A 26,300-nucleotide genomic window follows, 5' to 3' on the forward strand; every position below is an offset into this window, starting at 1 on the left:
CAACTGGAGAACATTTGGGGAGAAGCATCTCCTAAAAGGTAAAGTCCTTCTGAAAACTGGTTTTTCCCACCTCCCGGGAGCAGGCTTTGGGTCTTGACCCTGACCCCTCCCACTCTCCAATATTGCTTAATCAGGGGGCGGGAGAGGATTTTAGCCCAACCAGCTCCCTCTGCTCCTGACCCCTCTGCGGTCCTCTGATAAGCAGCCAGGAGGTGAAGTTTTCAGTTTCCTTGGACTCTGAGCTACACTGAGGGTTATGGTAATGCCAAGATTAAATTAAAGAGATCAAAAGGTTTAGGAAAGGGAAATGATCCTGCTGCCTGCCCCCTCCCACCACCCCTTTACTTTGGGAAAGGACATGGTCAAAGAATTTTTACCATTTCATTTAGCCCCGCCCAGAGAACAAGGGAAGGTAGGTATTTCCGGGAACACAGCTGCTGTGATGTGAGGAACAAGAGCTCTAGGGCCTGTGCCCAAGCTTCTTCCTGACCTTTTCTGAGGTGAAAAGGTAGATTCCGGCACGGAAAGCCTGGAGTTGCATCCCAGCCCTCCCTCTCAGTGGATTTCCTCCCTGAGGCTCTGCTCCTGGCCTCAGTCTGCACATTGTTAAATGCAAATCCTAGTGTCCACTTCATTAGGATGTCTTTAGGGATTAAAAAAATATTGTCTTTTAATACATAACCTTAGACTAAAGCCTGTCCCATGAATGTGCCTGCTGTATATTTTCATTATATTTATCATCCTTTCTATCATCAGCGTAGAATGTATTCCTGGTCTCCCTACTTAGAGCATAGGTGGAATTTCCAACCTGGACATTTCTCCCCAGGGGAATGGTTATTTCTAAAGTGCCGTGTGGTCCTCTGCCTTTGTGGCAAAGCCAGCACATGAAAAAGAAAAAAAAAAAAACACCCGCAACCCCACTCTCTCTTCCCACAGTGGGGTTAAAACGGACTCTGCTGAAAGCCCCAAGGTTTTGATTAAATAACTGATTTTTAAATTTGTTTAAAACAGTCTGTCCACAGAGTGAGAGGAACACCTGGTGGTGTTCTGGGATCTCAGGGGGGAAGAGGATTCCAGGCCAGGAGCGGTGGCTCTGGGAGCAGAAGCTGGGAATCCTGCTGAGATGAGGGGAGACAGTGAAGGGAGAGCTTTGCATGAAGGAGTGTGGACAGGTCAAAAGGAGGCAGCATGACCCCTTGCCCTGGGCACTGGGAGTTCCATACGTCTGCTCAGCTCGGCCCTGCATGGACACTCGTAGAGAGCACTGGGTCCACTTCTGCCACCGGGCAGAAAACCAGACCTATTTCTCTGAGAAAAAGAAAAGAAAAAATGGAGCTCCATGTCCAGTGCTCTGCCTACCCACAAGTGTGGGAGGAGAATAGGGGTGTAGCTGTGGGGTTTCATGTGTGTATTTATTTTAGTGATGCCCGGAAGACAACGTGCTTTACTCAGACCCACATCCTTGGCCTGACTCCCTGGTTTTTCATCTTTGCCTCTAACTGTTACTGCTCCTGGATCTCACACACTAGAGGCTCTAGCCTCTCCCTCCTCCCCCGTTTAAACTAGAGGATTGGGGGGCGAGGGCCAGTGAGAGATAGTTACTGGGCTGAAGCAACAGAGCTGTGAGTAGCTCCCAGTGCTCCACGGGGTATGGCCCAAATATAAAAGAAAAGAAACAACACAGAGGGTTGGACTGGCCCAAATTTAAGCAGTCGGGAAGGGCACAGTGTCTGCAAGGAAGTGTGACAGGTCTGGACTGCTCAGCCCCCTCCCCACCTCTTGGCAGGAGCAGGGTGGGGGGCATCTGGAAACCCTGTCTTGCTCCTCTTCCTGCAAAGATCTTTGCCCCCCACCCTTCCTAGTGGTCTGCTTTGACGTGAGGTGTCACAAGAGACCGAGGGGAAGCTGTGGGTATTTGTAAGAGGCAGGGGAGAAAGGGGAGGTGAGCATGAGTGCTGACTAAGCACAGAGAAAGGAGGTTCCATCTAAGTACAGGCTGAGCAGCTTCTACAGAGAAAGGGGAGTTGGGGTTCCAGGAAAATGGGGAGCTGGGTATGAACCTGGGTTACCTGCCAGTCTTATCAGGGTGGCCTGGACAATTTCCTATGTAAGGCATACTCCAATTGGAGGCACGGCCCCTTTTCCTCCTCTCAAGCTACATGCGGGCTTTGCTGGGGGCACCAGGGAAGTGGCCTGAGGGTTGGCTCTGCACCTTGGGGCAAGGATAAGGTGACTGGAGACAGAGGACCCCGCTGCTAGAGGGCCCGAGAGCCTGTGTGTGGAGCGATACCGTCCCAGCAGTATCTGGTGATCTGGGTACTGATGGCACTATAGATAGTTTTATTCAGGATGAAGAGTGATTATAAAGGGACAAACGGAGTGCAATTCATGTGGGGTGAGGGCAGGTGGTGAGAGGCAAAAGGTTAGATTAATGGTTACATAGAGAAGATTGGTATAAGCAGAAACAAAGTTATTTTTCTGAATTCCATTGAAGTCAGCATTCCATTCCATGTTCCACCATTACCATTTAGTTGTCTAGGTTCCATTGGTGTCAACATCCTACATTCCAAACCTGGCCATTCGTGATTGCCAGTTGATTTATACTAATCTCCAGGAAATGTTACCCCCCTGCCCCCACCCCACCCCAGCACCATTCTGTCACCCCTGCCCAGGTCCTGGGAGTGTTCTCACAGTTCAACCGGTCCAGTTGGTTTCAGAGCTCTGCTCTCCAGCAGTGGGGAAGAGGGGTTCTAGGAGCTCTGGTGTGGCGGAGGGACATCAAAGGAGATTCTTTGGGAGACAGGTAGCTGTCCTTTTTCTGGAGGCTGGTTTGGGGGCCACACCCAGCAGTGCTTAGGAGCCCCTTCTGGCTAGGGACTTGGGGATTGCTCCCAGTGGTGCTCAGGGGCAAGTTACTGCACCAGTTTTAAGAGTTGGAGGAAAGCATGCCCTCCAGTCCTTTGAGCTATCTCCCTGTCCAGTGGTGAGCTGGTGGGGGGCAGGAGGAGCAGACCTATTTTAACTCCCAATTTGTCCAGCTTCCCAGAATGTTCCTAAGAGCTGTGTCTTTGCTGAGGTTGTAGGTGTGGGGAATTTACAGGTCAGGGATGGTCAGAGGGCAGTCCTGGGACCAGGCCTCTATTAAAGGAAATTACCTTTTAGGCCCTCCTGTTTTGCATCATGCCAAACAGCAGTTCAGCCAGGGCCATTGAAAATTGGATGTGGCATGTGTTCCTTTTTCTCTCAAATAACCCTGCTCCTCAGTCTCGATTTTAGGATTTTTCAGGGAGCTGACCTCTGTCGGTCACATCTAGTACCCAAGGTTGGTTACTCACCCCTTAGATAGTACTTTGGGGATAGAGCGTCCCTTAATTCACTCCTTTGTGCCACCCACTCTGACCTCATTTGTACTGGAGAGGGAGACTGAGGTAACTAGTAAGCTGTGGTTGACTGCCTAAGGCCTAATTACTAGGATTCATCGTCTTGGAAGATTCTAGATCCCGCTCTTCCTGCAGGGTGGCATGACAGTGATGTGGATTGGAAACCCCAGTTGTGGGCCTTCTGCAAGCAAGCAGGACTTTGTGAAACTGGGGAAATTGACTGCCATGGGAAAGTGAGGATGTGCAAATACACCTGGACTCTCCACAAGTGCTTGCTTGTTTTATGAATAGGCAAGCCTGAGTGACACTGAGAAAATGGCAGTCACCTTATTGAAACCCTACCTGGGGTAGGCTGAGTGAGGCAGGATTTGTGTCCACACAAGCTGTATTTGGAATGAGGAAACTTTAGGTGGTTGGCTTGGCATCTGGTTAGTAACAAACGGGCTCATAATTCAGATTTACTTGTTCCTCCAGTCTGTGCTCAGAGCCTCACAACTACTCTGGGATTAAAGTAGCACCTTTCCCAGCCATCGTTGGCCGAATTGTAGAGCCAAAAGCTAGACATGTGCAAACAAAGCCCAGCGCCAGAGAGATAGTGCATGGATGAGGCACATGCCCATTTGATCCCAGCACAACGCACAGGCACCACAGAGTGTGACTCTGAAGTCCCCAAAACTGAGCAAAGCAAAACCAGGTAGGAGCACTTGGAGTAGCCTCTGAGCACCAAGGGTATGGCCCAGCAACAGAAAACAAAAACCAATAAACAGGCTGGATTTTGTTCAAGAACTCTGGTGTCAGCGTCTTTGGGCTACTGTTCACCTGGAAACTGTTTGGGTGGCTCTGGGACAGGGGTGGAAACTGTTGACGCCGTATTTGGGCGAGAGGGCTTCTCTTATGGGGAAACAGCCTGAGCCCTGGACGAGAAGCTGCTCCAGGCTTTCTGATTTATGATCTTCCTGGGCTCTGCCTTTGACTCTGCCATCCCCTCAGGCTCCCAGACTCCTTTCACTGCTGCAACATGCTTTGTTCCAGTGGGATTAAGGGAAAGGGATTAGAAACCAGAAGAGTGAAAGTAGGGCATGTAGTGCAGGGAGAGACAAGAGGCAGGAAAGAAGCTTGTTAGTAGCAAAGGGATACTTTTGCACGCCTGGAGGGGGCAGAGATGGTGAGTGATGAGTGAGTATATATATGAGCGATGAGAGACAGCCAGTGAGTGGTTTCTCCAGATCGCACAAGGTAAATCTGATCATCTGACCTACTGCGCCCATTCATACGCAGTGCCCTGTTCCTCTTCTGATTGCTCCCTAACACCTGTTCATGCTGGTTCTCCGTTTCTGCTGAGTCATGTTCCTTGAATCAGGTCTGGTTTCCTCACCAAGCCACCTCCCACAGATTAGAGGAATGGAGGACTTTTGGCCAGTGAGGAGGTCTGGTCTGTGGCGACTGGTTCCTGAATGGCAAATAACTGCTGGCGGAGGGTCTAGCTGTCACAAATCTGGGTTCCTGAGTTCCCAGGTATGTCTTCTCTTGGACACTGAGGCTCCTGGGACTCGACTCTGGAGAATTTCTTCCAGGACCCACAAAGGCAACTGGTAGAAGGACAGTGGCAGGAGTAGGGGGAGGAAAATACTTTGATGGTTCTAGGTGACTAGAGTTCCCACGAGTGACCCTGTTTACTTATCACAGAGAGCAGAGCTTCTGGGAGGACACAGGGAGCTGGTTTGATTGCCGTGAGTGCCACTGAGAGGGAGTTTTATGAACCCAGGAAAATCATGAAAGCTGCACACTTTCTGTTTCTTCTGAGTCAGTCAGAGGCTTTTGGACCCGAGCTGCACTTTAAAATTACCTGGGAAGATAAAAACACAGCGCCAATGGGCCAGGCTGTGGGTCAAAGGTTTGGAACACAAGCACTGCTTCCAGGAGGCCCAGGTTTGATCCCTGTATTGCGTGGTCCTCCAGTACCACTGAGAATAGTACCTACCATCCCAGCACAAGCCCTGAGCGCCCCCCCCACACAAGAACCCCTAAACCAAACACAAACATCCAGAGAGCCAGGTTCAAATGGTCTCTAGTGAACATTGTCTTCAAGCCTCCTAGGTCCAGCTCTCTGCCAGGAAGGGTAGGTGTGGGAAATAGAGGGTCTTTGGAAACTTGAATTTGCAGAAGTGGCACCTCTGGAACAATGAGCTCAACCTGTTCTCAACAATGGCCTCGGGCTGTGCTCTCTAGAAGTGAGATTAGACTAGATCAGACTTGGAAAAGTGTGAGGTTGCCTCTTCTTTTCTCTCCCCACAGCACGTCTGGGCTTTTCAGGGAGGCTCCTCACATTTGGGCCTTGGGTTGGGTCCATAGCCCTCCTCTTGGCAGAGATGAGTGGGCTGCAAGGCTGAAGTCATCTCCTAATTTGATGCTCCTCTGTTCCCCCTTCCTGGGAGTTGGCCTTGTTCCTTCCGGAAGTCGTTCTGATTGTGCTGCCTTTAGCAAAAGGTCTCTTGCATGAGAGGACCCCTTAGGTCCAGCTTCTCAGCTGCTCTTGATGACTCGGGCTATGGGTATGCCCCCATGGAGCCCATTTAACCAAAAGCCCAATTAAGTGTTGGCTTGTGTAAACCTACACCCTCAGTCCCACCCATCCCCACCCTTAGCTAATTACTTAGCTAATTTTCTGTGGAAAAGGAAGGGATGGGAGGCGGGGCTGGGAGTTGGCTCTTCATGTCCCAACAACCACCAGCAGTAGCTGTGGCCACTGTCCCTGTTAGTTATGAACCTCTTCCCTTCTCCTTTTAGGATATGTTGGCCAGTTGACGTGGTTTCCAGGTACAGAGTGGCACCATCTCTCCCGATGACCCTGTGCCAGGAGATGTTCATTTCTGGGGGAAACCTTCTTTAGTAGGTGGGAGGGGCCTGCTGGGGCAGTTCCCCTGTCCTTTCTAGCTGGCTACCTGCTAATCTGCTCTTCTATACGTGCAGGGGTCTTGCACCCTGGTCTAATTTCAGGGGACCTTGGGAACATGCTCGACATGTCCTACTCGACATGTCCTACTCGACATGTCCTACTCTTAGTCCTATTTCCCAGCCAATGCGAGGAAGAACACTGGCACCCAGAATTCTGGAGCCCACAGACAAATGTTAGAAGTACTTCTCTTGTTTGGAGGCCAGGAGCTGAGTTCCCGTGTCCTCCTGTCTTGGCATTGCAGGAGCTGTCCAGGCGGCAGTTCCTGAGGGAGCACGCAGGCCCTTTCTCCGACTTCCTCACTGACAGCTTTGGGCGGCAGCACAGTTACCTGCGGATCTCCCTCACCGAGAAATGCAACCTGCGATGTGAGTCAACCTGCCCGAACCCTCTGGGCTCCTTGCCCTCTGCTGAGTGAATGGCTTCTGAAATCTCCCCACACCCAGGAATCCTTCATAGTGTTCCCAGTTCTTCCGTATAATGTCTCCACCTACCATCTGTGTTTGCCAGGTGGGATTCAGGGCAAGATACCAAGATTTAGATTGAGTTTTATGGTCCTAGAAGCTGGGTTCTACTTGGGATTAGATTTGAGATCAGAGTTGCTATTGCTATGATTAAGGTTGGACCTGAGCCAGTTTACTCTCTTTCTTTAAGGCTCTTTCTCCCTCCTGATTCCTTTTCTTCCCAGTGTAAAGGCCAGGACTGGGATGGGTGCATGGGGTACTGGATACTATACACATGTGAGTCCACTGCAGTATCTGTAGCTACCGTTGCCAGCTGGAGCTACACCTTTGTGTCTGTCTTGTCCCATGCCAGGTTAATGCAGAGTGCCTCTCACTTCAGAAGTCCATGAGGTGGGACGACCCAGAGCTGAAGGCACATTTACATTTACCCACCCTTCCTTCCTTCTTTAAACCATACCACCAGCCCCTCACTGAGAGTTAGTAAGGCCAGAGTGGGGAAGGAGTATCAACATTTCATTGGTTCTAGCCTAGAACTCCCCGCCCCTTAAGTGGGGGAGGTCTCTTCTCTCTCATATCTCTGGGCTTCTAGAGAGACTCTTGGTGGGGGGGGGGGGCAGAGGGGTACTGGGTGTCTGGGCTGCCTGCTGTTGTCATTTCCTTTACTTGTTATCACTCCCCGGCCAACCCTTCCAATCAGGTCAATACTGCATGCCCGAGGAGGGTGTCCCTCTGACCCCAAAGTCTGAGCTGCTGACCACTGAGGAGATCCTGACCCTGGCTCGGCTCTTTGTGAAAGAAGGTGTAGACAAGATCCGGCTCACGGGTGGAGAGCCACTCATCAGGCCAGACGTGGTGGACATCGTGGGTGAGTTGGATTGGAGTTTCACCTCCTCTTCCTGCTTCCACCTCCAGCCGGACCCTCGGTCTGTTACCCTCTCTGTAGTCAGTGTGTCCTTATGGCTTTAGGCTCTTTGTCGTCCTCCTCACTGATTCCATTGTGAGAGGAAATGACACTCACTTGCCCAAGGTCATACAGCTGTAAGGTGTCCAAGTCCAGCAGTGCGCCGTCCCGGGAGAGCAAAGTTTCCATGAAACCTGCAGGCTCCTGGGCTCTTGCTCTTGCTGAGCTGAGCACTTCACCAGTCTCTCTGCTGCTCTCCCTCTTCACACATACAGGGCCTTGGAGCATGCTGTTCCCTTTGCTGAAAGCTCAAGGCTCAAGGCTTGAGACCCTCCATACCCATCTAGCCCCCTCACCCCCTGGACAAGCTGACCCAGGGGATCTGCCGCTCTATTCCAGATGGTTCCTCAAAGCTGAGTTTCCAAGATGGGGCTGAACCTGATGAATCCAGCTGGCAGCTCAGCACAGAGCCCCAACTTATTCAGGCAGTATTCCACCTTAAGTCCCTGTGCTCCTTGCCAGAGCCTGTCAAAGAGCAGAGGGGAGGGAAACTTGTTCAGAGCCCCAGGAATGACTGAGCAGAGCCTGAAGCTGAAGCGTGGGAAGAAGAGGAGCCAGGAGGCCAGTGCCCTGTTCCCACTCCTTGGCTGTGAACTTGGGCACATTTCCCCATCCTGAGCCTCAGTTTCCTTGTCTGTCCTCTGGTCACCCCAAATACCTTTCCTGCTCTGGTGGTCTGTGGCTGGCAGTCCTGGCTCATGGTGGGCAGTGCGGGCTTGCTCAGACAAGGCCCGGGAGCAGTGACCTAGGGGTTATGACCTCCTGCTTCCCAGGGTGGCTGAAAGGCTGCACCTTGCGCTCTGTGGGCCGGGCATACTGACACCTTGTCTGTCTTGCGCTCTCGCTCCAACCTTCTTCAGAGGTTCTTCTACGGAGCGAAGCCTGACAGGCAGCACCAGGGGCTGTGGTGCAGGGGAGAAACCCTGTAGTGGAGCTGGGATGGTCACAGACTTCTGTCTCCGGTCTCTGAGATAAGAATTGGAGGGACACCCCCCCAGGGGTTGGGAGAGAAAGAGTGAAAGGGTGGCAGGATTTTTGTGTGTGTTTTATGAATTTAGTAACAACAGTGTTTCAGTTTATAGTGTTGGTGTTCAAAGTTACTGCAACCCCCACCACCATAGTACCCAGGAGCCTCCTCTGTTGTCCCTCTGTCACCTCTGTCTGTTGATTGACGTTTATATTTTTGGTGTATACAATTACCTCACTTTACCACCATCAACATGCCTTGGACCCTCTGGTCTCCCTCATTATTCCCCCATCTCTCCTATCTGGTTATCTCAGTGTTCATGGTTTATAATAGTTGATATTGTGTTGCTTGTTTCTCTGTGCCACAGATGAGTAAAATCAGCTGGTATTTGTCCTTCTGTTCCTGGATTATTTGGCTCAGTATGATGCCTTCCAGTTCCATTCCAAATTGCTGTGAACTACATGATTTTGTTTATTTCCTTATGACTGCTTTGTACTTCATTTTGTATATATGCCACACTGGCAGTGATGGAGGTCGGGGTGGATTCAGAAGAGATTTTATACAAAAGAATAGTAAAAGAGCAAAAGAGCTGGAGGCCCCATAGAATGAGAGGGAGTTCTCTTAAGCAGGATTCCAGAGAAAAGAAATACCTTTCTCTGTTTTCAGCTTTTTGTTGTTGTTGGGCCACACCTTGCCCTTGCTGTCCTCAGGGATCACTCCTGGTGATGCTACTGAACCATATATGGTTCCAGGATCAAGCCCAGGTTGGCTGCATGCAAGGCAAGCACCTTACCCATTCATTTGTTGTTGGACACTTAGGTTGATTCCATTTTTTAGCTATTATACTGAGTGCAGTAACGAATAAACTGTGAATATGCCCTTTTTGGAGAGTTTTTATGTCTTAGGGGTTGATGCCCAAAAGTGGAATTGCTGGGTCGTATGGCAGTTCAATTCTGAGTTTATCTCTCTGGCCCTACTTAAGTGTTTTTCTAAATAGAGGAATGGGTGAGCACCTTATTGGGTATAGCATGTGCAATGTGGGCAAGACAGAGAAGAGCAGGACTTGTTATGATGAGATGGTTATTGGGCCTATTCCATCTTCACATACTGGTCTAATCTCACCTTGCCTCAGTTTGCTTGTTTAAACACAGCTGTATTTTTTAATCAAAAATAATGTTTTTTAGGCGTGAACTCGGTGGCGCGGGGCAAGGGGGAAAAAGAAAAGTTATGTAACAAACAGCAGGACTTAATATCTCTATATTCTTAGTAATGGAGAACTATCAAATGCCTCATTGGCAATAGGACTGTCTTTCTTTTTTGGGGGAAACCCCAGCAATGGTAGTGAGTTGTGTGTTGAAACATGGAATGTAATCGAGATAAGCGTAAATGAAGTGAAACTTATCACGTACAAGGGTGGGGACTAGGGAGGTGGGAGGGGGCGGCAGATATACTGGGGGGGTTGGTGATGGAAGATGGGCACTGGTGAAGGGAAGGGTGTTTGAATATTGTATAACTGACATAATCCTGAGAACTTTGTAACCCTCCACTTGGTGATTCAATAAAAAAAAATAATAATAATGTTTTTTAATCTAATTAAGGAACTTTGGTTTACAAAGTTATTTATAACTGAGTTTTAGGCATATAGTATTTCAAAATCAATCCCACCACTATTGTCAATTTGCCTCCAACTATATTCCATCCTATATTCCCTATATTCTATCCCCAACCCCAACTCCTTCCCCACCCCTCACCTGTGAAATTGACAGGAACATTTCAGAGTTCCAGTGGTTGTTGTTAGATCTCATGTTTTTAGTCGTTGTGTCTGTGTTTTGGGTATATGGCATACCACTCATCCATATCACTGGTATAACTGAAGCCCTTGTGCCTATTTACCCATTACTTCTTGTTCTTTTCCCCCACCCCTAGATTTCTTTCCTTCTCTGTCCCTTTCTCTAAACATTGGGGTCAAGGGTGACCCAGGCATCCCCCGTCTACCACAATATATTTCTTCAACCAGTATTCTTTTTTTTTTTTGCTTTTTGGGTCACACCTGGCAATGCAGAGGGGTTACTCAGGAATTACTCCTGGCAGTGCTCAGGGGACCATATGGGATGCTGGGAATCGAACCTGGGTCGGCCGTGTGCATGGCAAACGCCCTACCCGCTGTGCTATTGCTCCAGCCCCTTCAACCAGTATTCTAATTACCAAAGGCTAGTGAGATCATCCTGTGTTTGTCTTTCTTCTCTGGCTTACTTCACTCAGCAGGGTATCTTTCAGTTCCAACCAGGGGGCAGCAAATTGCATGATTTCATCGTTCCTTGCAGTCGCATAGTATTCCATTGGGTTTATATGCCACATCTTCATTATTTGTCTTCATAATTCATTCATTGTGTTTATATACCACATATTCATTATCCATTCTTGTGTTTATATGCCACATCTTCATAATCCATTCATCTGTCATTGAACACCTAGGTCGATTCCATATCTTAGCTATTGTATTGCATGCAACAATGAATATGATGTGGATATGTCCTTTTGGGAGTGTCTTTATGTCCTGGAAGTGAATGCCCCAACGTGAAATTGCTGGGTCACGTGGCAGTTCAATTCTAAGTTTACTAAGAACCCCCCTTACTGTTTCTCATAGGGGTTATACCAGACAACATTCCTACCAGCAGGGTACCACAGCTGTTTTGAAATCCATTCATCCATCCTTGGACATATGGGTGGTTTGCATATGCATTGTCCTACATGCTGCATTGAGCATAGGTATACTTATATCTTTCAAATTCATGTTTTTCTGATTCTTTTTGTTTGGGGGTAGATGCTTTAAAAGTGGGGTTACTGGGTCCTATGGAAACTCCTGTCATACCTTTAGAGAAACCTCGATCTTGTTTTCCATAGGAGATGGACCATGTGACATTCAGGATAGCAGGGTTTGATGAGTGTCTGTTCTTTCTGGGTCCCTGCTGAAGTTGTCAGATGGGGGCTGCAGAACTGCTGGACCCCCAGAGGGAAGTTGGGACACCCAGCACTCTGGCCTGTCTGTGCCACCACAGCCAGCTGCTTGATGCTCCAGCACTTCTCTGCCCTGCCTGGGGGTGAACAAGCTTCTCAGCCCTTCTCTTATTATTTCAAGGACCATGAATATGATTTCATCTGAGCCCTTCCTCAGCTTATTAGTGCATGCAGTGTTGTCCTAGAGAACTTTACCAGAGAATGTAGAAGATCTTGTACTGGTGTTGCTGCAACATAGCCTGAAGCATCTGGCGTATGAGAGTGAGGGAGAGACTGAATTCATACCTTTACCACATCCTGATTAATTAAAATAGCCTCATGTGACTACCACGCTGGACAGTACAGGTTTGAGATTTTCCGAAACAGAACAGATGACAGACCACTAAGCACAGAGGCACTGTGCCACTGTGGGACAAGTCTGCAGAGTGTTTGTTCTGGGCCTCACTTCAAGAATGCCTTCCTCCCCCCTCTCTTCCTTTCTTCCCTTCTTAGGGAAAATATGGATGTCACAGCACAGAGCCTGTGAGGAGGCTGATGCAATGAGAAGCCAGTTAGAGGTTTTTAAAGGGTGACGTGTTCTGTTTTTTTATTTTATTTTGAATGGTTCTAGTTACATAGACTTAGATGAAATCATATTCATGGTTCATGAAATACTGTTGGTCCATGCATATCCTGTTTACTTATGTTTTGATCATTTTATAAATTCCTAAGGAAACCCAATACCCTGCCAGTATGTTTTATGAAGTATAAGAACCCCTGCAAGAATTCAAAATTGCTTTGTGAACTTCCTTACCTTTGGCAATCACATCCACTTATCACTAAGATGTGTTCTGAGAAATTCGTCATGAGATGATTTTATCATTGTGCAAATGTTTCAGACAGTATTTACACAAACTTAAGTAGTATAACCTACTATGCACCTAAACTAGGTGATACAACCCAGTAACTTTCCACAACAAGGATCAACCAGTACATTAAACAGATGGGTAATCACCACATGACAATGGCCTATTGGGATCACTGTCCAGTATGGATCCAAATTGCTCTTGATCGAATCATCTCTATCAATACCCATGTGCCTCTCCTCTCTGCAGGAAACATCCCAACTTTCATTTTTCTTATTCTTATGTTTTTAAAAATAAGGTACTGCTTTTGAATTTGATCCATAGCATGGAGTGCATAGTCTTTTAGAAGTCTTTCATTTGTCTTTTGACAAATGAAATTTATATGCATCATCCTGAGATGCCATTCATTCCTTTATTCCATCTGCTGCTCGGTTTTGAATATATCATTCTTTCTCTCCTGTGAGTGAGCATTTGGGTTCCTAGTTCTTTCTTGTTAGGGACAGTGCTTATTTTTATTCTTACTCTTGCATCCAGGGGTATCTCAAACTCTAGGAGTAGAATTTCTGGATAATAAAACATATGAATGGTCAACTTTAGAAAAGCTTTCCATTTATCTTATAAAGAAATTCTGCCCATTTAGACTCTTGCTGGTACTGCGTGGAAATGCTTTGGAATCACAGCTCTCCAGTACTCGCTATTAACATTCTGAATGTTTGCCAGTTTGAAGGGTTGTAAATGTTTTGTATTGTGGTCTTCATTTGTATTCTGTCTAAGAATGAGGTCAGGTGCTTATTAGCTACATATATTTTCTTTTTCAGATCATGTTTTTTGTTCTTTTTTAAAATTTGGTAATTTGTTCTTTCATATCAGCTAGGTAAAAAGTATGCGTTGCAAATGTCTTTTTCCAGTTTGAAAAAAATAAGCCTCACTATGTGTAACAATTATTTTGATCAATAGCAGTTCTTAAATTAGTTCTGTCTTTTATAGTTAGTGTTTTTATATCTTGTTAATGAAACACCTCACCCTCTTTCAGAACAACTACCTACGTTTCCATTAAAAAAAAAGTCTAAGTTTGCTTCTTTGCATTTAAGTCCTTAGTTCTGTGGATAGCTTTTGAGAATCCAATTTCACTTTTGTTTAAGTGAATAAACACTTTTTCCTAGTTTCTTTTATTGAATAGTCCCCATTTCCCTCTTAGGTGCACCACGTGTGCATTGATCTGGCTTGGTTTCTATTCTGCTCTGTTGATATTCTGTCTGTTTCATTGCCAATAGTATACAACTTTAGTTACTATAGCTTCATAATAATTCCATTATCTGGTAGAGCAATAATTTCTTTTTAGTCTTCAAGAGGACTTTAATTATAGTAACCTTTGTCTGTGTTAATTTTAAATGAACTTTAAGAAGTTCTGTGGAAAAGTCTGGTTTTCCACATAACATAATGCACATAAAATCTACCATCTTTATGAAAAATACACATAAGATAAAATCAACCACCTTAATTAGCTATTTTAAATATATGGTGATGTGAATTAAATGCATTCACATTGTTGTGCCATCATCACCACCGTCCATTCCCATACTCCTTTCATTTTTTTAATCTGATTCTTTTTGGTGGAGGTGAGTCGTGGTGGAGGGTGAGGGGCTTTACCTGGTGGTGCTCACGGGTTACTCCTGGCTTTGTGATCTGAGCTCACTTCTGGTGGTAATCAGGGAATACTATGTGGTTCTGGGTATTCAAATCTGGGGTTGTGGGATGAGAGGGATGTGCCTTAACCCCTATACTATCACTGTGGCTTCCGAATAATTTTTTTGTTGTGTTCAAGTGCCTTACCTCCTACACTGTCTCTCTGGCCCCCATAATCTGAAATTTTTTAAATTTATCTATGCATTATCTCTTCCTCCCAGCCCTGGGCAACACTATTAAACTTTTCTTCTAATTTTTGAACCAGACATCATTCCCACCACCAGTTGATGAGAATTCTTTTCTCCCCACATCCCCACCAACACAGATTGTTCCTATTATTTTTGATATGTGCCATTCTCACTGATATGAGATTGTATTTCATTGTCATTTTTAGTTGGATTTCTCTGATGATAAGTGATGCTGAGCATTCTTTCATGTGCCTACTGGCCATCCCCTAGATGCTCTAGAAGCATCTATTCATTTTCTCTCACCAGTTTTGATAGGGATTTTTAAATTTTTTGTTATTGATCTTTGTGAGTACTTGATGTATCCTGGATATCAAAACTCTATCTCATCTTTTGGATGAAAATATTACTTCCCAATCAGTTGTCTTTTAGTTTTTAGATTGTGCTTTTTCTGTCATGCAAATGCTCCTTAATTTTCTGTAGTCCCATTTGTTTATTTTTTTATTGTGCTGTCTTTACCAGTAATATCAGATCATTGAAGACACCTTTGAGGTCCAAGTCTTGATGTGTTCTACCTATATTTTCTTCAGTGTACTCATAGTTTCTGGCCAGATCTCAAGGTCTTTGATCTATTTGGAATTAATTTTTGTTAAAATGTAAGGTATGTAAGATATGGACCCGGCATTAGTTTCTCACATGTAGTTATCCAGTTTTCCCAGCACCATGTGTGGAAGAGGATATCTTTACTCCAATTCATTTTCTCAACTCCCTCATTAAAATTTTACTGCCTGTATATTTCAGGTTTTGTCATAGAGAATTTAGAGGATTTATCTTTATTCAAGTACCATGCAGTTTTAATCTCTATAGCTTTATAATACAGTTCCAAATTAGGTAATGAAATAACTCCAAATTTCTTATTTTTCAGTATGTCTTTGGCTATCCATCGTCTCTTCTGATTCCATACAAATTTGTTATCAACTTTTCTAGATCCTGGAAGAATGTCATCTGAATTTGGATGTGTATTGCATTGAATCTATATAATAGTTTAGATAGGATAGACATTTTAATAATATTGATTCTTCCTATCCATGAACAAGGGATTTTTTTTCCAATTCCTTTTATTTCTTTCTTAAGCAATTTAAAATTATCAGGTATAGATCCCTAATGTTGTTTGTTAAGCTGATTCCTAGATGGTTTTGGATATTGTTTTAAATGGGATAGATTCCTTGATTGCTTTGTCCTCTGACTCATTCTTTGAATATGACTGATTTTTTGGACCAGGACTTTTATTCTTGGGGAGATTTTTTTTTATTATTGAATCACCATGAGCTACACTTACAAAGCTTTCATGTTTGAGTTTCAGTCATACAATGATTGAACACCCATTCCTCCACCAGTCTACATTTTTCACCACCAATGTCCTCAGTATCTGTACCCCCCTCCCCCATCTCCTCCTGCCTCTATGGCAGACAGTTTCCCTCTTACTCTCTCTCTCTACTTATGGGCATTATGGTTTGCAATACAGGTAATGAGAGGCCATCATGTTTGGTCCTTTATCTACTTTCAGCATACATCTCCCATCCCGAGCCATCCCTCCAACTATCATTGACTTAATGACCCCTTCTGTATCCCAGCTGCCTTCTCCCCCAGCTCATAGGACAGGCTTCCAACCATGAAGCAATCTGTCCTTTCTTTCTGACTCATTTCATTTAACATGATACTCTCCATGACCATCCACTTATAAGCAAATTTCATGTCTTCATCTTTCCTAACAGCTGCATAGTATCCCACTGTGTAGATGTAGCAAAGTTTTTTTTTTTTTTTTTGCTCCAAAGCCGTCATCTTGAATTATGGTTTATTATAACCTATTATTTTACTTTTTATTCCTTCACATTTAGAAGATATACATAAACACCACATACATAGGGGTTGTCATCTCTCTCCCCACCCTGTTTTTGGTCCACTAACTCAAATATAAACTACTAATTCTTCTCAGTCCCCCAGAGAGTAACTAGCACTGTGCTGCACACTTAATAAATGCCGTAGCAAAGTTTTTTTTAACCAGTCTTCTGTTCTCAGGCATTCGGGTTGTTTCCAGATTCTGGCTATTGTGAACAGTGCTGCAGTGAACATACAGGTGCATATTTCATTTCTTTCTCTTTTTTCTTTTTTCTTTTTTTTTTTTATAATGTAGGAGTATTACTATTAGCAGATGTCATTTCTACTCTGCTTTTTAGCACCTTCGGATATATTCCCAGAAGTGGTATTGCGGCGTCATACAGAAGCTCAGTTTCTAGATTTTTAAGGAATGCCCATATTGTTTTCCAAAAACATTCCCACCAACAATGAAAGAGAGTCCCTTTCTCCCCACATCTGTGCTAGCACTGGTTGTTCTTGTTCTTTTGGATGTGTGCCAGTCTCTGTGGTGTGATATGACATCTAATTGTTGTTTTGATTTGCATCTCCCTGATGATTAACGATGTAGAGCATTTTTTCATGTGCCTTTTGGCCATTTCTATTTCTTTGGGGAAGATTTCTTAGTTACTGTTTCAATTTCCTTACTTGTTTAGCCTGTTTAGGCTTTCTACTTCCTCCTTGTTCTGCTTTAGAAGATTACATGACTCCAAGAATCCATTTATTCTAGGTTCTTCAGTTTAAGAAAATAAAGTTGTTCATAGTAACTTCTCATTTTATTTTGATTTTCTGAAGGATCTGTTGTAATTTTTCCTCTTTTATCTCTAATCTGGTTTATTTGAACACTTTCTCTTTTTTCCCCTCATGAGTTTAGCTAAAGGTTTATCTGTTTTGTTTATTTTTTTTTGAAGCTCCTAGTTTTGTGGATTCTTTTAATTGCTTTCTCTGTATGTTGTTGATTCTGCTCTAGTTTTTATTATTTCCCTCCTTCTGTTATGTTATGTTATGTTATGTTATGTTATGTTATGTTATGTTATGGTGTTTGTTGTTCTTTCTCCAGATTTTTGAGATGTTTGTCTAGGTTATTAATTTGGATTTTTCTTCTTTCTTAATGTAAGCCTTCTTTACTATAAATTTCCCCTTAGTACTGCTTTTGCTGCATCCCATGTATCCTCATGTATTTTCTTTCTCATTAGTTTCAAGGAATCCTTTTATTTCTTCCTTGATTTCCCCTTTGATCCAATTATTGTTGAATGGTGTTTTAGTCAGCTTTCAAGTGTTGGAAATTTTTCCCATCTTCTTTTTGTCATAATTTCTACTTTCATTGTGGTCTAAGAAGGTAGTTTATCCAGTTTCTATGTTTGTATTTTATGTATGTTTGAGTTGTGCCCTGTTATGTGATCTGTCTTGGAGAATGTTCCATGTGCATTAGGAAAGAATGTGTATTCTTGTTTTGGCAGATATGAAGCCCTGTATTTGTCCTACAGTCCCAGTTCTTTCAGCCCCTCCTTTTGGGCTCTTATCTCTTCTCTAGTGTTCTGTCTAGTTAATTGGTCTAGTGGGAAATGCAGAGTGTCGAAGTCTCCCATTACAGTTGAGTTTCCATAAATGTGTTTCTTCGGTTTGTGAGCAGATGCTTTATGAACTTTGCTGAGCCTTTTCCCAACATTTGGTGCTAAAAATTGATGACAGTAGTTCTTAATTTATGTTACTCTTGATCTATAAGTAGAGCATTGTCTCTAATTACTTTCTTCATATTGAATGAAATTGGTCTGCTATATGTGTGACTGTCCCAGCTCTTTCTTTATTGCCTTCCATTGACTCTCATGATTGTTTATTATCCTTTTATTGTAAGTCAGTAGGTATCCTGAGAGTTTAGATGTGTTTCTGTAGGGAGCAAATGAATGGGTTTTCTACCCTGATCCCTCCAGCTACTCTCTGCCTTTTTATAGGGAAGGTTAGTTCATTGACATAAAGGGGTGTGTTCTCTGTGTGTGTGTGTGTGTGTGTGTGTGTGTGTGTGTGTGTGTGTGTGTGATCCAGTTGTTTTTGTGAGTCTATTATTTTTTTAAGTGGTGTTTCAGTAATTCTTGGAGGATTGGTTTAGTTGTTACAAATGCTGCCAACTCTTGATTATTTGAAAAAGTTCTTATCCCTCCTTCAAGTCTGAATGATATCTGTACAGAGCATTTTTTTTTGGCTGCACGTTTTTTCAGTCAGTACTTTGAATATGACATTCCACTCTTTCCTGGTTTCTAAGATGTCATATGGAAGATCTGTTGCAATTTTTCTATTGTTTTCCTTTTATTTGAGGGTTTTCTTCTCTCTTGCTGCTTTATGTAGTGTGTCTTTGTCTTTCAATATTACCATTTTGATTGCTGTGTGTCTCGGGCATTCTTTTGTTTGAGTCTGTTTTGTTTGATACTCTTTGGACTTCTTGAATCTGTGCAGGAGCCTCTTGTAAGATATCAGGAAAATTTTCACTCACTGTTTTTTGGTTTTTTTTTTTTTTGCTTTTTGTGTCACACCTAGTGATGCTCAGGGGTCACTCCTGGCTCTGCACTCATGAATCACCCCTGGCAGTGCTCAGGGGACCATATGGGATGCTGGGAATTGAACCTGGGTTGGCCACATGCAAGGCAAATGCCTTACCTGCTGTGCTGTTGCTCCAGCCCCTCACTTACTATTTCTCTGGGCAGCCATTCTTCCTCTTTACCTTTTTATTCTCCTTCTGGAATTCCTGTGTTTCAAAGATTATTTCATTACTATTATCTATCAAGAGTTTTACATTCTATTTCATTCATTTGCTTTTCTTTTTTCACTTCGTTATTGATGATGACTAATATTTTATCTTAATATCACTGATATGGTCCTTTGCATGTTGAATTCTGTTGCTGTGACTTGCTATTTTTTTTTTCAACTTCTTCAATTCCATGTCTATGGACTCTTTGGTACCCTGGATCAGTTCACCTTTAAATTGGTTGAACTTTTCTTCTAGTCATTGCTTTAGTCCCACTGCTGTTGGAAGGAGTTTTGATTTGAGTTCCTTCATTGATGACCTTTGAGAGTTTATTTGAGCTCAGTGATTTGCCAGAACTTCTGTCTCTGCCAGGGTAAAATCCTTTGTTTCACCATTGTTCCTAGACCTTTGTGCATGCAATGCTTTGAATTTAAGATGCCAGATATCTGAGGTCAATGTTATTTTTCAGTGAACAGTAACATTTAAAATCTATTAGTCTAGGGACTGGAGCAATAGCACAGCAGGTAGGGCATTTGCCTTGCACATGGCCAACCCTGGTTCGATTCCCAGTATCCCATATGGCCCCCCGAGCACCACCAGGAGTAATTCTTGAGTGCAGAATCAGGAGTAACCCCTAAGCATCACTGGGAGTGACCCAAAAAGAAAAAAAAAATCTATCAGTCTAACAATGCCTGTACCCTTAGGATGTTACTTCACTGGTCATGCAGCTTCGTGTCTAATATATTTGTTTGTATAGGCAGGTTAAAATAGACATAGTTAAGGAAATGCATAAGGCCCAAGAACCCTTGAAATTGGTGGGGCTGAAGAGTGGGTCTGTGTGGTTTGGGGCTTGGGGGGCTTTTAGAAGGGGCTTCCTCAGTCCAGGGGCCCCAGGAAGGCATCGCGGAAAGCACAGATGTCTCGGGGCAGGATGGGGGCTGGCACCTGTTACACAACTAACTGATGAAAGAGGCCAGAGTCAGCTTTCTGGGTCCTTGTAGGGGCATACCCTGGTTTAGAGAGGGGTTTGGGATGGGGCTTTCTCATTCTGGGAGACCCAGCAAAGGGTCAGGACAGCGCAGAAGCCCACTGCACATTTAGTACTAAGTATTTGTCAATTCTTTTGGTTGGTAGCCTCCCAAGAGTGCGCAGGAGGCTGTGTGCTACTGGATGGAAGCTTCTCAGCCTCTCTGTTTTATTCAGAATTGTTCTTTAGGCCATATTATACTTAGATGTGGTGTTTTTAACGTGCAGTATAGAGATGTTTTAATTTTTAAATTCTAGTTTAATTGTGTTGGTCTGAGACTCTTATCTGTGTGATACTTATTTAAAATGTACTGAGGCTTATTCTTTATGGCCTAGTATAACTGATAGTTGTTACAAATATTCTATGTGTGCTTTTGGAGGATATTTATTCTTTAATTATTTGATAGAGACTAAGTCTAGTTATTCAGTTGATCCAGCTGTCTCATTGTATTGTTCGCACCTCCAGTTGTTATTCTAGGGAATGACATAGAAGATCGTTGTTGGCCTTCTGTTTGCTTGGCCTGCTAATAATAAATAAGTTGCGTAGATTTGCTTCTTTGCTCAGAGCTCTTATTGCTTTTTATTTTATGTATGCTTGGAGTGATTTTATTAGTTTCATATATATTTGGAATTTCTGTGTCTTCTTGGTATATTAAATCTTTTATCATTATCTCGTGGGCCTTTTCTATAATGATACTTTTGATCTTAAGAGTATGTACTTAATTTTACTGAAATAAGGTCAGCTGGCTTTTCACATTAGTAATACTCTTATAGTTATCTTTTACTATAAACTTTTATTCTTTAGATATATCTCTTGTAATAGCACATAGCTATTGTTTTTGTTTTGTAAGATCTTACAATCTCTGACTTATTTTTTCAATTGAATCACAATGAGATACACAGTTACAAAGTTGTTTCTGAAGAGAGAGACAGACATAGAAAGATTGCACTCATCTATGGTATATAGAATAACAGAGTGGGAGACTAACACCCAAGAACTGTAGAAATAAGTACCAGGAGGTTGACTCCATGGCTTCGAGGCTGGCCTCACGTTCCGGGGAAAGGTCAACTCAGAGAAGCGATCACCAACTACATTGTAGTCGAAGGCCATGTGGGGGAAGGGAGTTGCGGGCTGAATGAGGGCTAGAGACTGAGCACAGCGGCCACTCAACACCTTTATTGCAAACCACAACAGCTAATTAGAGAGAGAGAACAGAAGGGAACCCCACAGTGGCAGGGTGGGGTGGGGGGGAGATGGGATTGGGGAGGGTGGGAGGGACGCTGGGTTTACGGGTGGTGGAGAATGGGCACTGGTGAAGGGATGGGTTCCTGAACTTTGTATGAGGGAAGTATAAGCACAAAAGTGTATAAATCTGTAACTGTACCCTCACGATGATTCTCTAATTAAAAATAAATAAATTTAAAAAAAAATAAAAAAAAAAGTTGTTTCTGATTGGGTTTCAGTCATGCAATGTTTCAACACCCATCCCTCCACCAGTGAACCTTTCCCATCACCGGTGCCCCCAATTTCCCTCCTGCCACTCACCTCCTATTGAATTTTATCTAGTTACCCTAGTTACCTTTTTAGTAATTACTGGAATACTTGGTCTTATTTCACAATCTTTTAATAACACTTGTTTGTTTGTGGGTTTTTTTTTTTTTGCTTTTTGGGTCACACCCAGCAATGCTCAGGGGTTACTCCTGGCTTTGCACTCAGGAATTACTCCTGGCGGTGCTTGGGGGACCATATGGGATGCCGGGGATCGAACCCGGGTTGGCCGCGTGCAAGGCAAACGCCCTAGCCGCTGTGCTATCGCTCCGGCCCCTGTTTGTTTGTTTTTTTAGTCTCCTTTTTTGCTTTCATTTGTTTTTGACCACACCCAGCTGTGCTCAGGGCTCAGGGCTTATTACTTGCTCTGTGCTCAGGGATCACTCTTAGCAGGACTCAGGGGACCGTATGTGGTGCTTCAGCCAAGTCGACTGTGTGCAAGACAAGCATCTTAGCCACTCTGTGATCATTCTGCCCTCTCCCTCCCTTGACTTTTAAATAAATTATCTCTCCTCTTCTCACTAGTAAGATGAGAATTTTAACATACTCTTAGTGTTCCCCCTCTACTTTTAAAAAAAGCGATAGCAGGGTGACCACATCTGGTGGTGCTCAAGAGTTCGTCCTGAATCTCTGCTCAGGAAGTGCTCAGGGGATCATTTGTGGTACCAGGACGTGAACTGGGGTCAAAGTGTCAGACTGGTGCAAGGCAAGCATCTTACCCCTCTCTGACCCTCTCTTTGTGCCCTTGATATTGCTGAACTTTCCTTATTTTTAAAAAATCCTTAGGCGCCTGGCAGTGCTCAGGGCTTACTCCTGTCTGTGCATTCAGGGCTCACTCCTTGGGGTACCACATGGAGTGCTGGCAGGAGTAATTCCCAAGCAGTGCCAGGTATGACCCAAAACAAACCAAAATAATAATAACAATCATCATCATCATCATCATCACCATCATGATACTAAGTTCCACACAGAACTTCTCTCCATAGAGGTTCTATGACTTTACCTCTTCCAGGAGCTGGTGGTCTTATAAACAAGGTAGCACTGTAGCACTGTCGTCCGGTTGTTCATCCATTTGCTCGAGTGGGCACCAGTAATGTCTCCATTGTGAGCCTTGTTACTGTGTTTGGCATATGGAATTTGCCAAAATTTGCCACGGGGAGCTTGCCAGGCTCTGCCATGCTGACGGGATAATCTTGGTAACTTGCTGGGCTCTCCAAGAGGGATGGAGGAAGCAAACCCGGGTCAGCCTCGTGTAAGGCAAATGCCCTATCCACTGTGCTATTGCTCCAGCCATCGATGGCCATACCACCCTGAATGAGCCCAATCTCGTCTGATCTCTAGCAAGAATTGAAACACACAAGATTTTTTTTTTTTTTTTTTTTTTTTTTGCAGAGGCTAGATTTCCTGCACCCCTCCTCCCCTTAGGATCATTGGAAATCTCTGAATCATGGTTCCCCGGAGGGTGGTGTGTATGACCTGACTGGGAAAAGTGGGAGGGAAGGTTTGTTTCGGATGGTTCAATCTTTACAAAATTGGCACCGAGGTGCCAGAGGGGCTCTGCCTAAATAGGTATTTGCTATGTCATCTGCTGCTGTCAGCTTCACATGGGGACTTGGCACCTGGTTTTTGCCCCTACGCGGGACAGAACCGATTCTTCTCTGAATGTCACACATTCAGGTACTGTGGAATGAATTTTTCCCCAGGCAAGTGAAAGTAAAACTCACTTGTACTGATCACAGGTGCCCAGGGTGGGCACACACTATTTTCTCTAGATTTAGCTGGACTAGAATGTGAGCAAGTGTTTTCCCAGCCTTTTTCCTTCCATCCAGGTGAAGGACAAAGTTCCTCGGCTCTTCACACATCTTTTGTGATTTTTCCATCTGCTTTTATTTTTTCCCATCATTTTCCCCCTCGAGTTATAGTCAATTTTTTATCTTGATTTTAGATTGAAAAGTTCTTTCCATGATGATATTAACTCTGAGTTTCAGATCTTCCTTTATCTCTGTGATTTCTTTCTCCTCTCTCATTCTTACATTCCTGCCATGCAGGTCTTTCTCGGGCAGGCCCCCTGATGTGGATTTGGGGATCCTCTGCCCTAGAATTTGGTTCTCCTAGGTTTCTGATTCTGTTGGTTCTCCCCAAGATTCTGGAGAAGAAGTGTGAGGTCCAGCTGGCTTTCAGGGCTCCTTTGCCTATTGAGTGTTATCACTACTCAGGGCTCATCCCTACCCAGTCCCTCCCCTGAGCTCCCTTTGGTGTCCTTGCAGTGCTCTCACCTATGTGAAGAAGCTTCTGCTGCCTTCCCCTGTGCACAGTTTGTCCAACTCTTCACAAACTCCACCCCCCAGACCTTCCTGACAGGCTCAGTTCCTGAGTTCTCCCTCCTGTTTCTCCTCTGTGAGAGAGCTCAACTGAATGCACATCCACCACCTTCAGTTTTGTCCACAACCTTCTCTTAAGTGCTCCTCGGGCTATGATCCAACTGTTCCCAACTGTTCCTATGTGCTTTTAATCCTATTTGTCCTTTTTTTATGAGCTATTGAAAGCTTGCTTTGTTGCTTCCCAGTGCCATTATGGGTTCTTTAATGCTAGTTAGTTCTTGGGACATCTAGTGTGTAATCCCAATGCCATCTTTGTCTCCATTCAAGAGAATTGGGTCTAGTGAGTAGGCGCTTATGGGTCAAGTAATGTAAACTTGATATGTGGTTGCTCTCTCACTAGCTCTGTGACCTTAAGTACTTTTTCTTAACCTGAAACTCCCTGTTTCTGGTTTAAATCATTGTGGCCAACCCTTGGTCGACCTGGGCAGAGCCTCAAGCAGAGCCTCTAGGTTGGAGCAGGCTGTGAATTTTCATGATGACTGAGTGCATCATTGTTTTTATTCTTACTCTTCTTACTGCGAGGTGTAGTTCATGAGGTCTAGAGAGGGCTCCATTTCCACCTGTTTCAGTTGAACTCAAGTTTCTTCTGCCCTTTGCCTCCCTGCCCACTCCTGGCCATTCTGCCTCCCCAAGAATAAGCAGCCAACTCCCCCCTGCTTTCTTGGCAGCTCAGCTGCACCGGCTGGAAGGGCTGCACACCATCGGCGTCACCACCAATGGCATCAACCTGGCCCGGCTGCTGCCTCAGCTCCAGAAAGCAGGTCTCACTGCCATCAACATCAGCCTGGACACACTGGTGCCAGCCAAGTTTGAGTTTATTGTCCGCAGGAAAGGTGACTAGAGGCCGCACACAGAGGGGTACAGGGGAGGGTGGAGTGTGTTTGTCCAGAGCTGAGGCGTGTGATCATGTGGCAGATGCTGGGCCACAGCCCAGCTCTCTTCCTCCCATGCCGGGGCTGTGGGAACCCTTCCCTTGGACTCAGGGAGCCCTTCCCTTTATCCCTGGCCTCTAGCCAGAGGCCCTCCTCTTTGTATAGCTACCCCAGGGGTAACTATGAGGGCATACAGGGCATCTCTGTTTGGGACTGGTCAGCCTCCGTGTTACCCAGGATGAAGGTTACCAGAACATGGGATTTCTTTTCCCCTTTTATACCCAAGATATGCCCTGCCCAACTGGCATGATTTGGGAGAAAAAGCTAGATTCTTTCTTAAAAAAAAAAACACATTTTTTATTTAATTAAGGAACCATGATTTACAAAGTAATTGATAGGTGGGTCTTAGCCATCCAATATTCCAACACCAGTTGGTGCCCTTGGCCAGATCTAGCACCCCTACCTTTCTGACAGCCTCCACCACTGTCAGCATTTTCAGTCAGCCCCATGATAGAACCTTAACTGTGGACCCCAAACTAAGGAACAGAGTCTCCCTACATGAATGATTTCATTCTTTTTTTATTTGCTTCCCCCTAATCATACTATTATCATATTATACTTTACTCACTCTTGATGAGATATACTTTCCTCATAGTCTCAATCTGTCTCTGTGCTGGCACAACCCCAAGTGTTGGCCAACAGTTGGACATGGACTTGGGGTCTCCCAGATCCTGACAGTCACCATGCTTCCCCCTGGGTGTGAAGGGCTGGGAAGAGGAGGGATTTGGGGGTCCAGTTTCTCTCTCCCACAGGTTTCCACAAGGTCATGGAGGGCATCCACAAGGCCATTGAACTGGGCTACAGCCCTGTAAAGGTGAGACCTTGACTGCTGCCCCTCGCCTCCCCCAACACCTGCCTTTCCTGCACTGCCCGCTCCCAGTCCCCTCACCCTGCTCTGGCCAGGCAGATGAGGGACTGCGTCCCACCACTGGGCAGGGGAGACAGTCCAGGGCCCCATGAGATGTCCCAAACTAAGGAGAGCTGGAGTCTGGGGAGGGGCAAGGGATGGGACCAAGGTGGAGAGTCTGACCTGGTGCAGGGCCCCCAGAGCTTATCCTTGCAAGGGAACAAAGGAACATTCACAGTCCCAGTGCCCCTGGCCAGGTGAACTGTGTGGTGATTCGAGGCCTGAACGAAGACGAGCTCCTGGACTTCGTGGCCCTGACCAAGGACCTTCCCCTGGACGTGCGCTTCATAGAGTACATGCCCTTTGATGGTCAGTGACATGCCCCTGGCGGGCTGGGGGGAGGGGCCAGGAAGTTTGCAGGGCTTGACCGGGCTCTGGGCACAGAGCCCATG

At 44.9% G+C, this 26,300-nt stretch overlaps 1 protein-coding gene across 4 annotated transcripts in view; it reads left to right on the plus strand.

Moving 5' to 3' along the window:
* MOCS1 (molybdenum cofactor synthesis 1) overlaps nt 1-26,300 on the plus strand; it is a 33,931-nt gene that overhangs the window by 1,010 nt on the left and 6,621 nt on the right. For 3 of the 4 annotated variants that reach the window (XM_055139483.1, XM_055139484.1, XM_004619328.2), the window contains exons 2-6: nt 6,578-6,701; nt 7,495-7,662; nt 24,738-24,902; nt 25,754-25,815; nt 26,106-26,217. In XM_055139483.1, the coding sequence (XP_054995458.1) occupies nt 6,578-6,701; nt 7,495-7,662; nt 24,738-24,902; nt 25,754-25,815; nt 26,106-26,217 (631 nt within the window). The remainder of the gene's footprint in view (nt 1-6,577; nt 6,702-7,494; nt 7,663-24,737; nt 24,903-25,753; nt 25,816-26,105; nt 26,218-26,300) is intronic. The other variant, XM_055139485.1, reaches the window with a different exon arrangement.

Source organism: Sorex araneus, chromosome 5 (genome assembly GCF_027595985.1).
Source record: "Sorex araneus isolate mSorAra2 chromosome 5, mSorAra2.pri, whole genome shotgun sequence".
NCBI classification, from domain to species: Eukaryota; Metazoa; Chordata; class Mammalia; order Eulipotyphla; family Soricidae; genus Sorex; species Sorex araneus.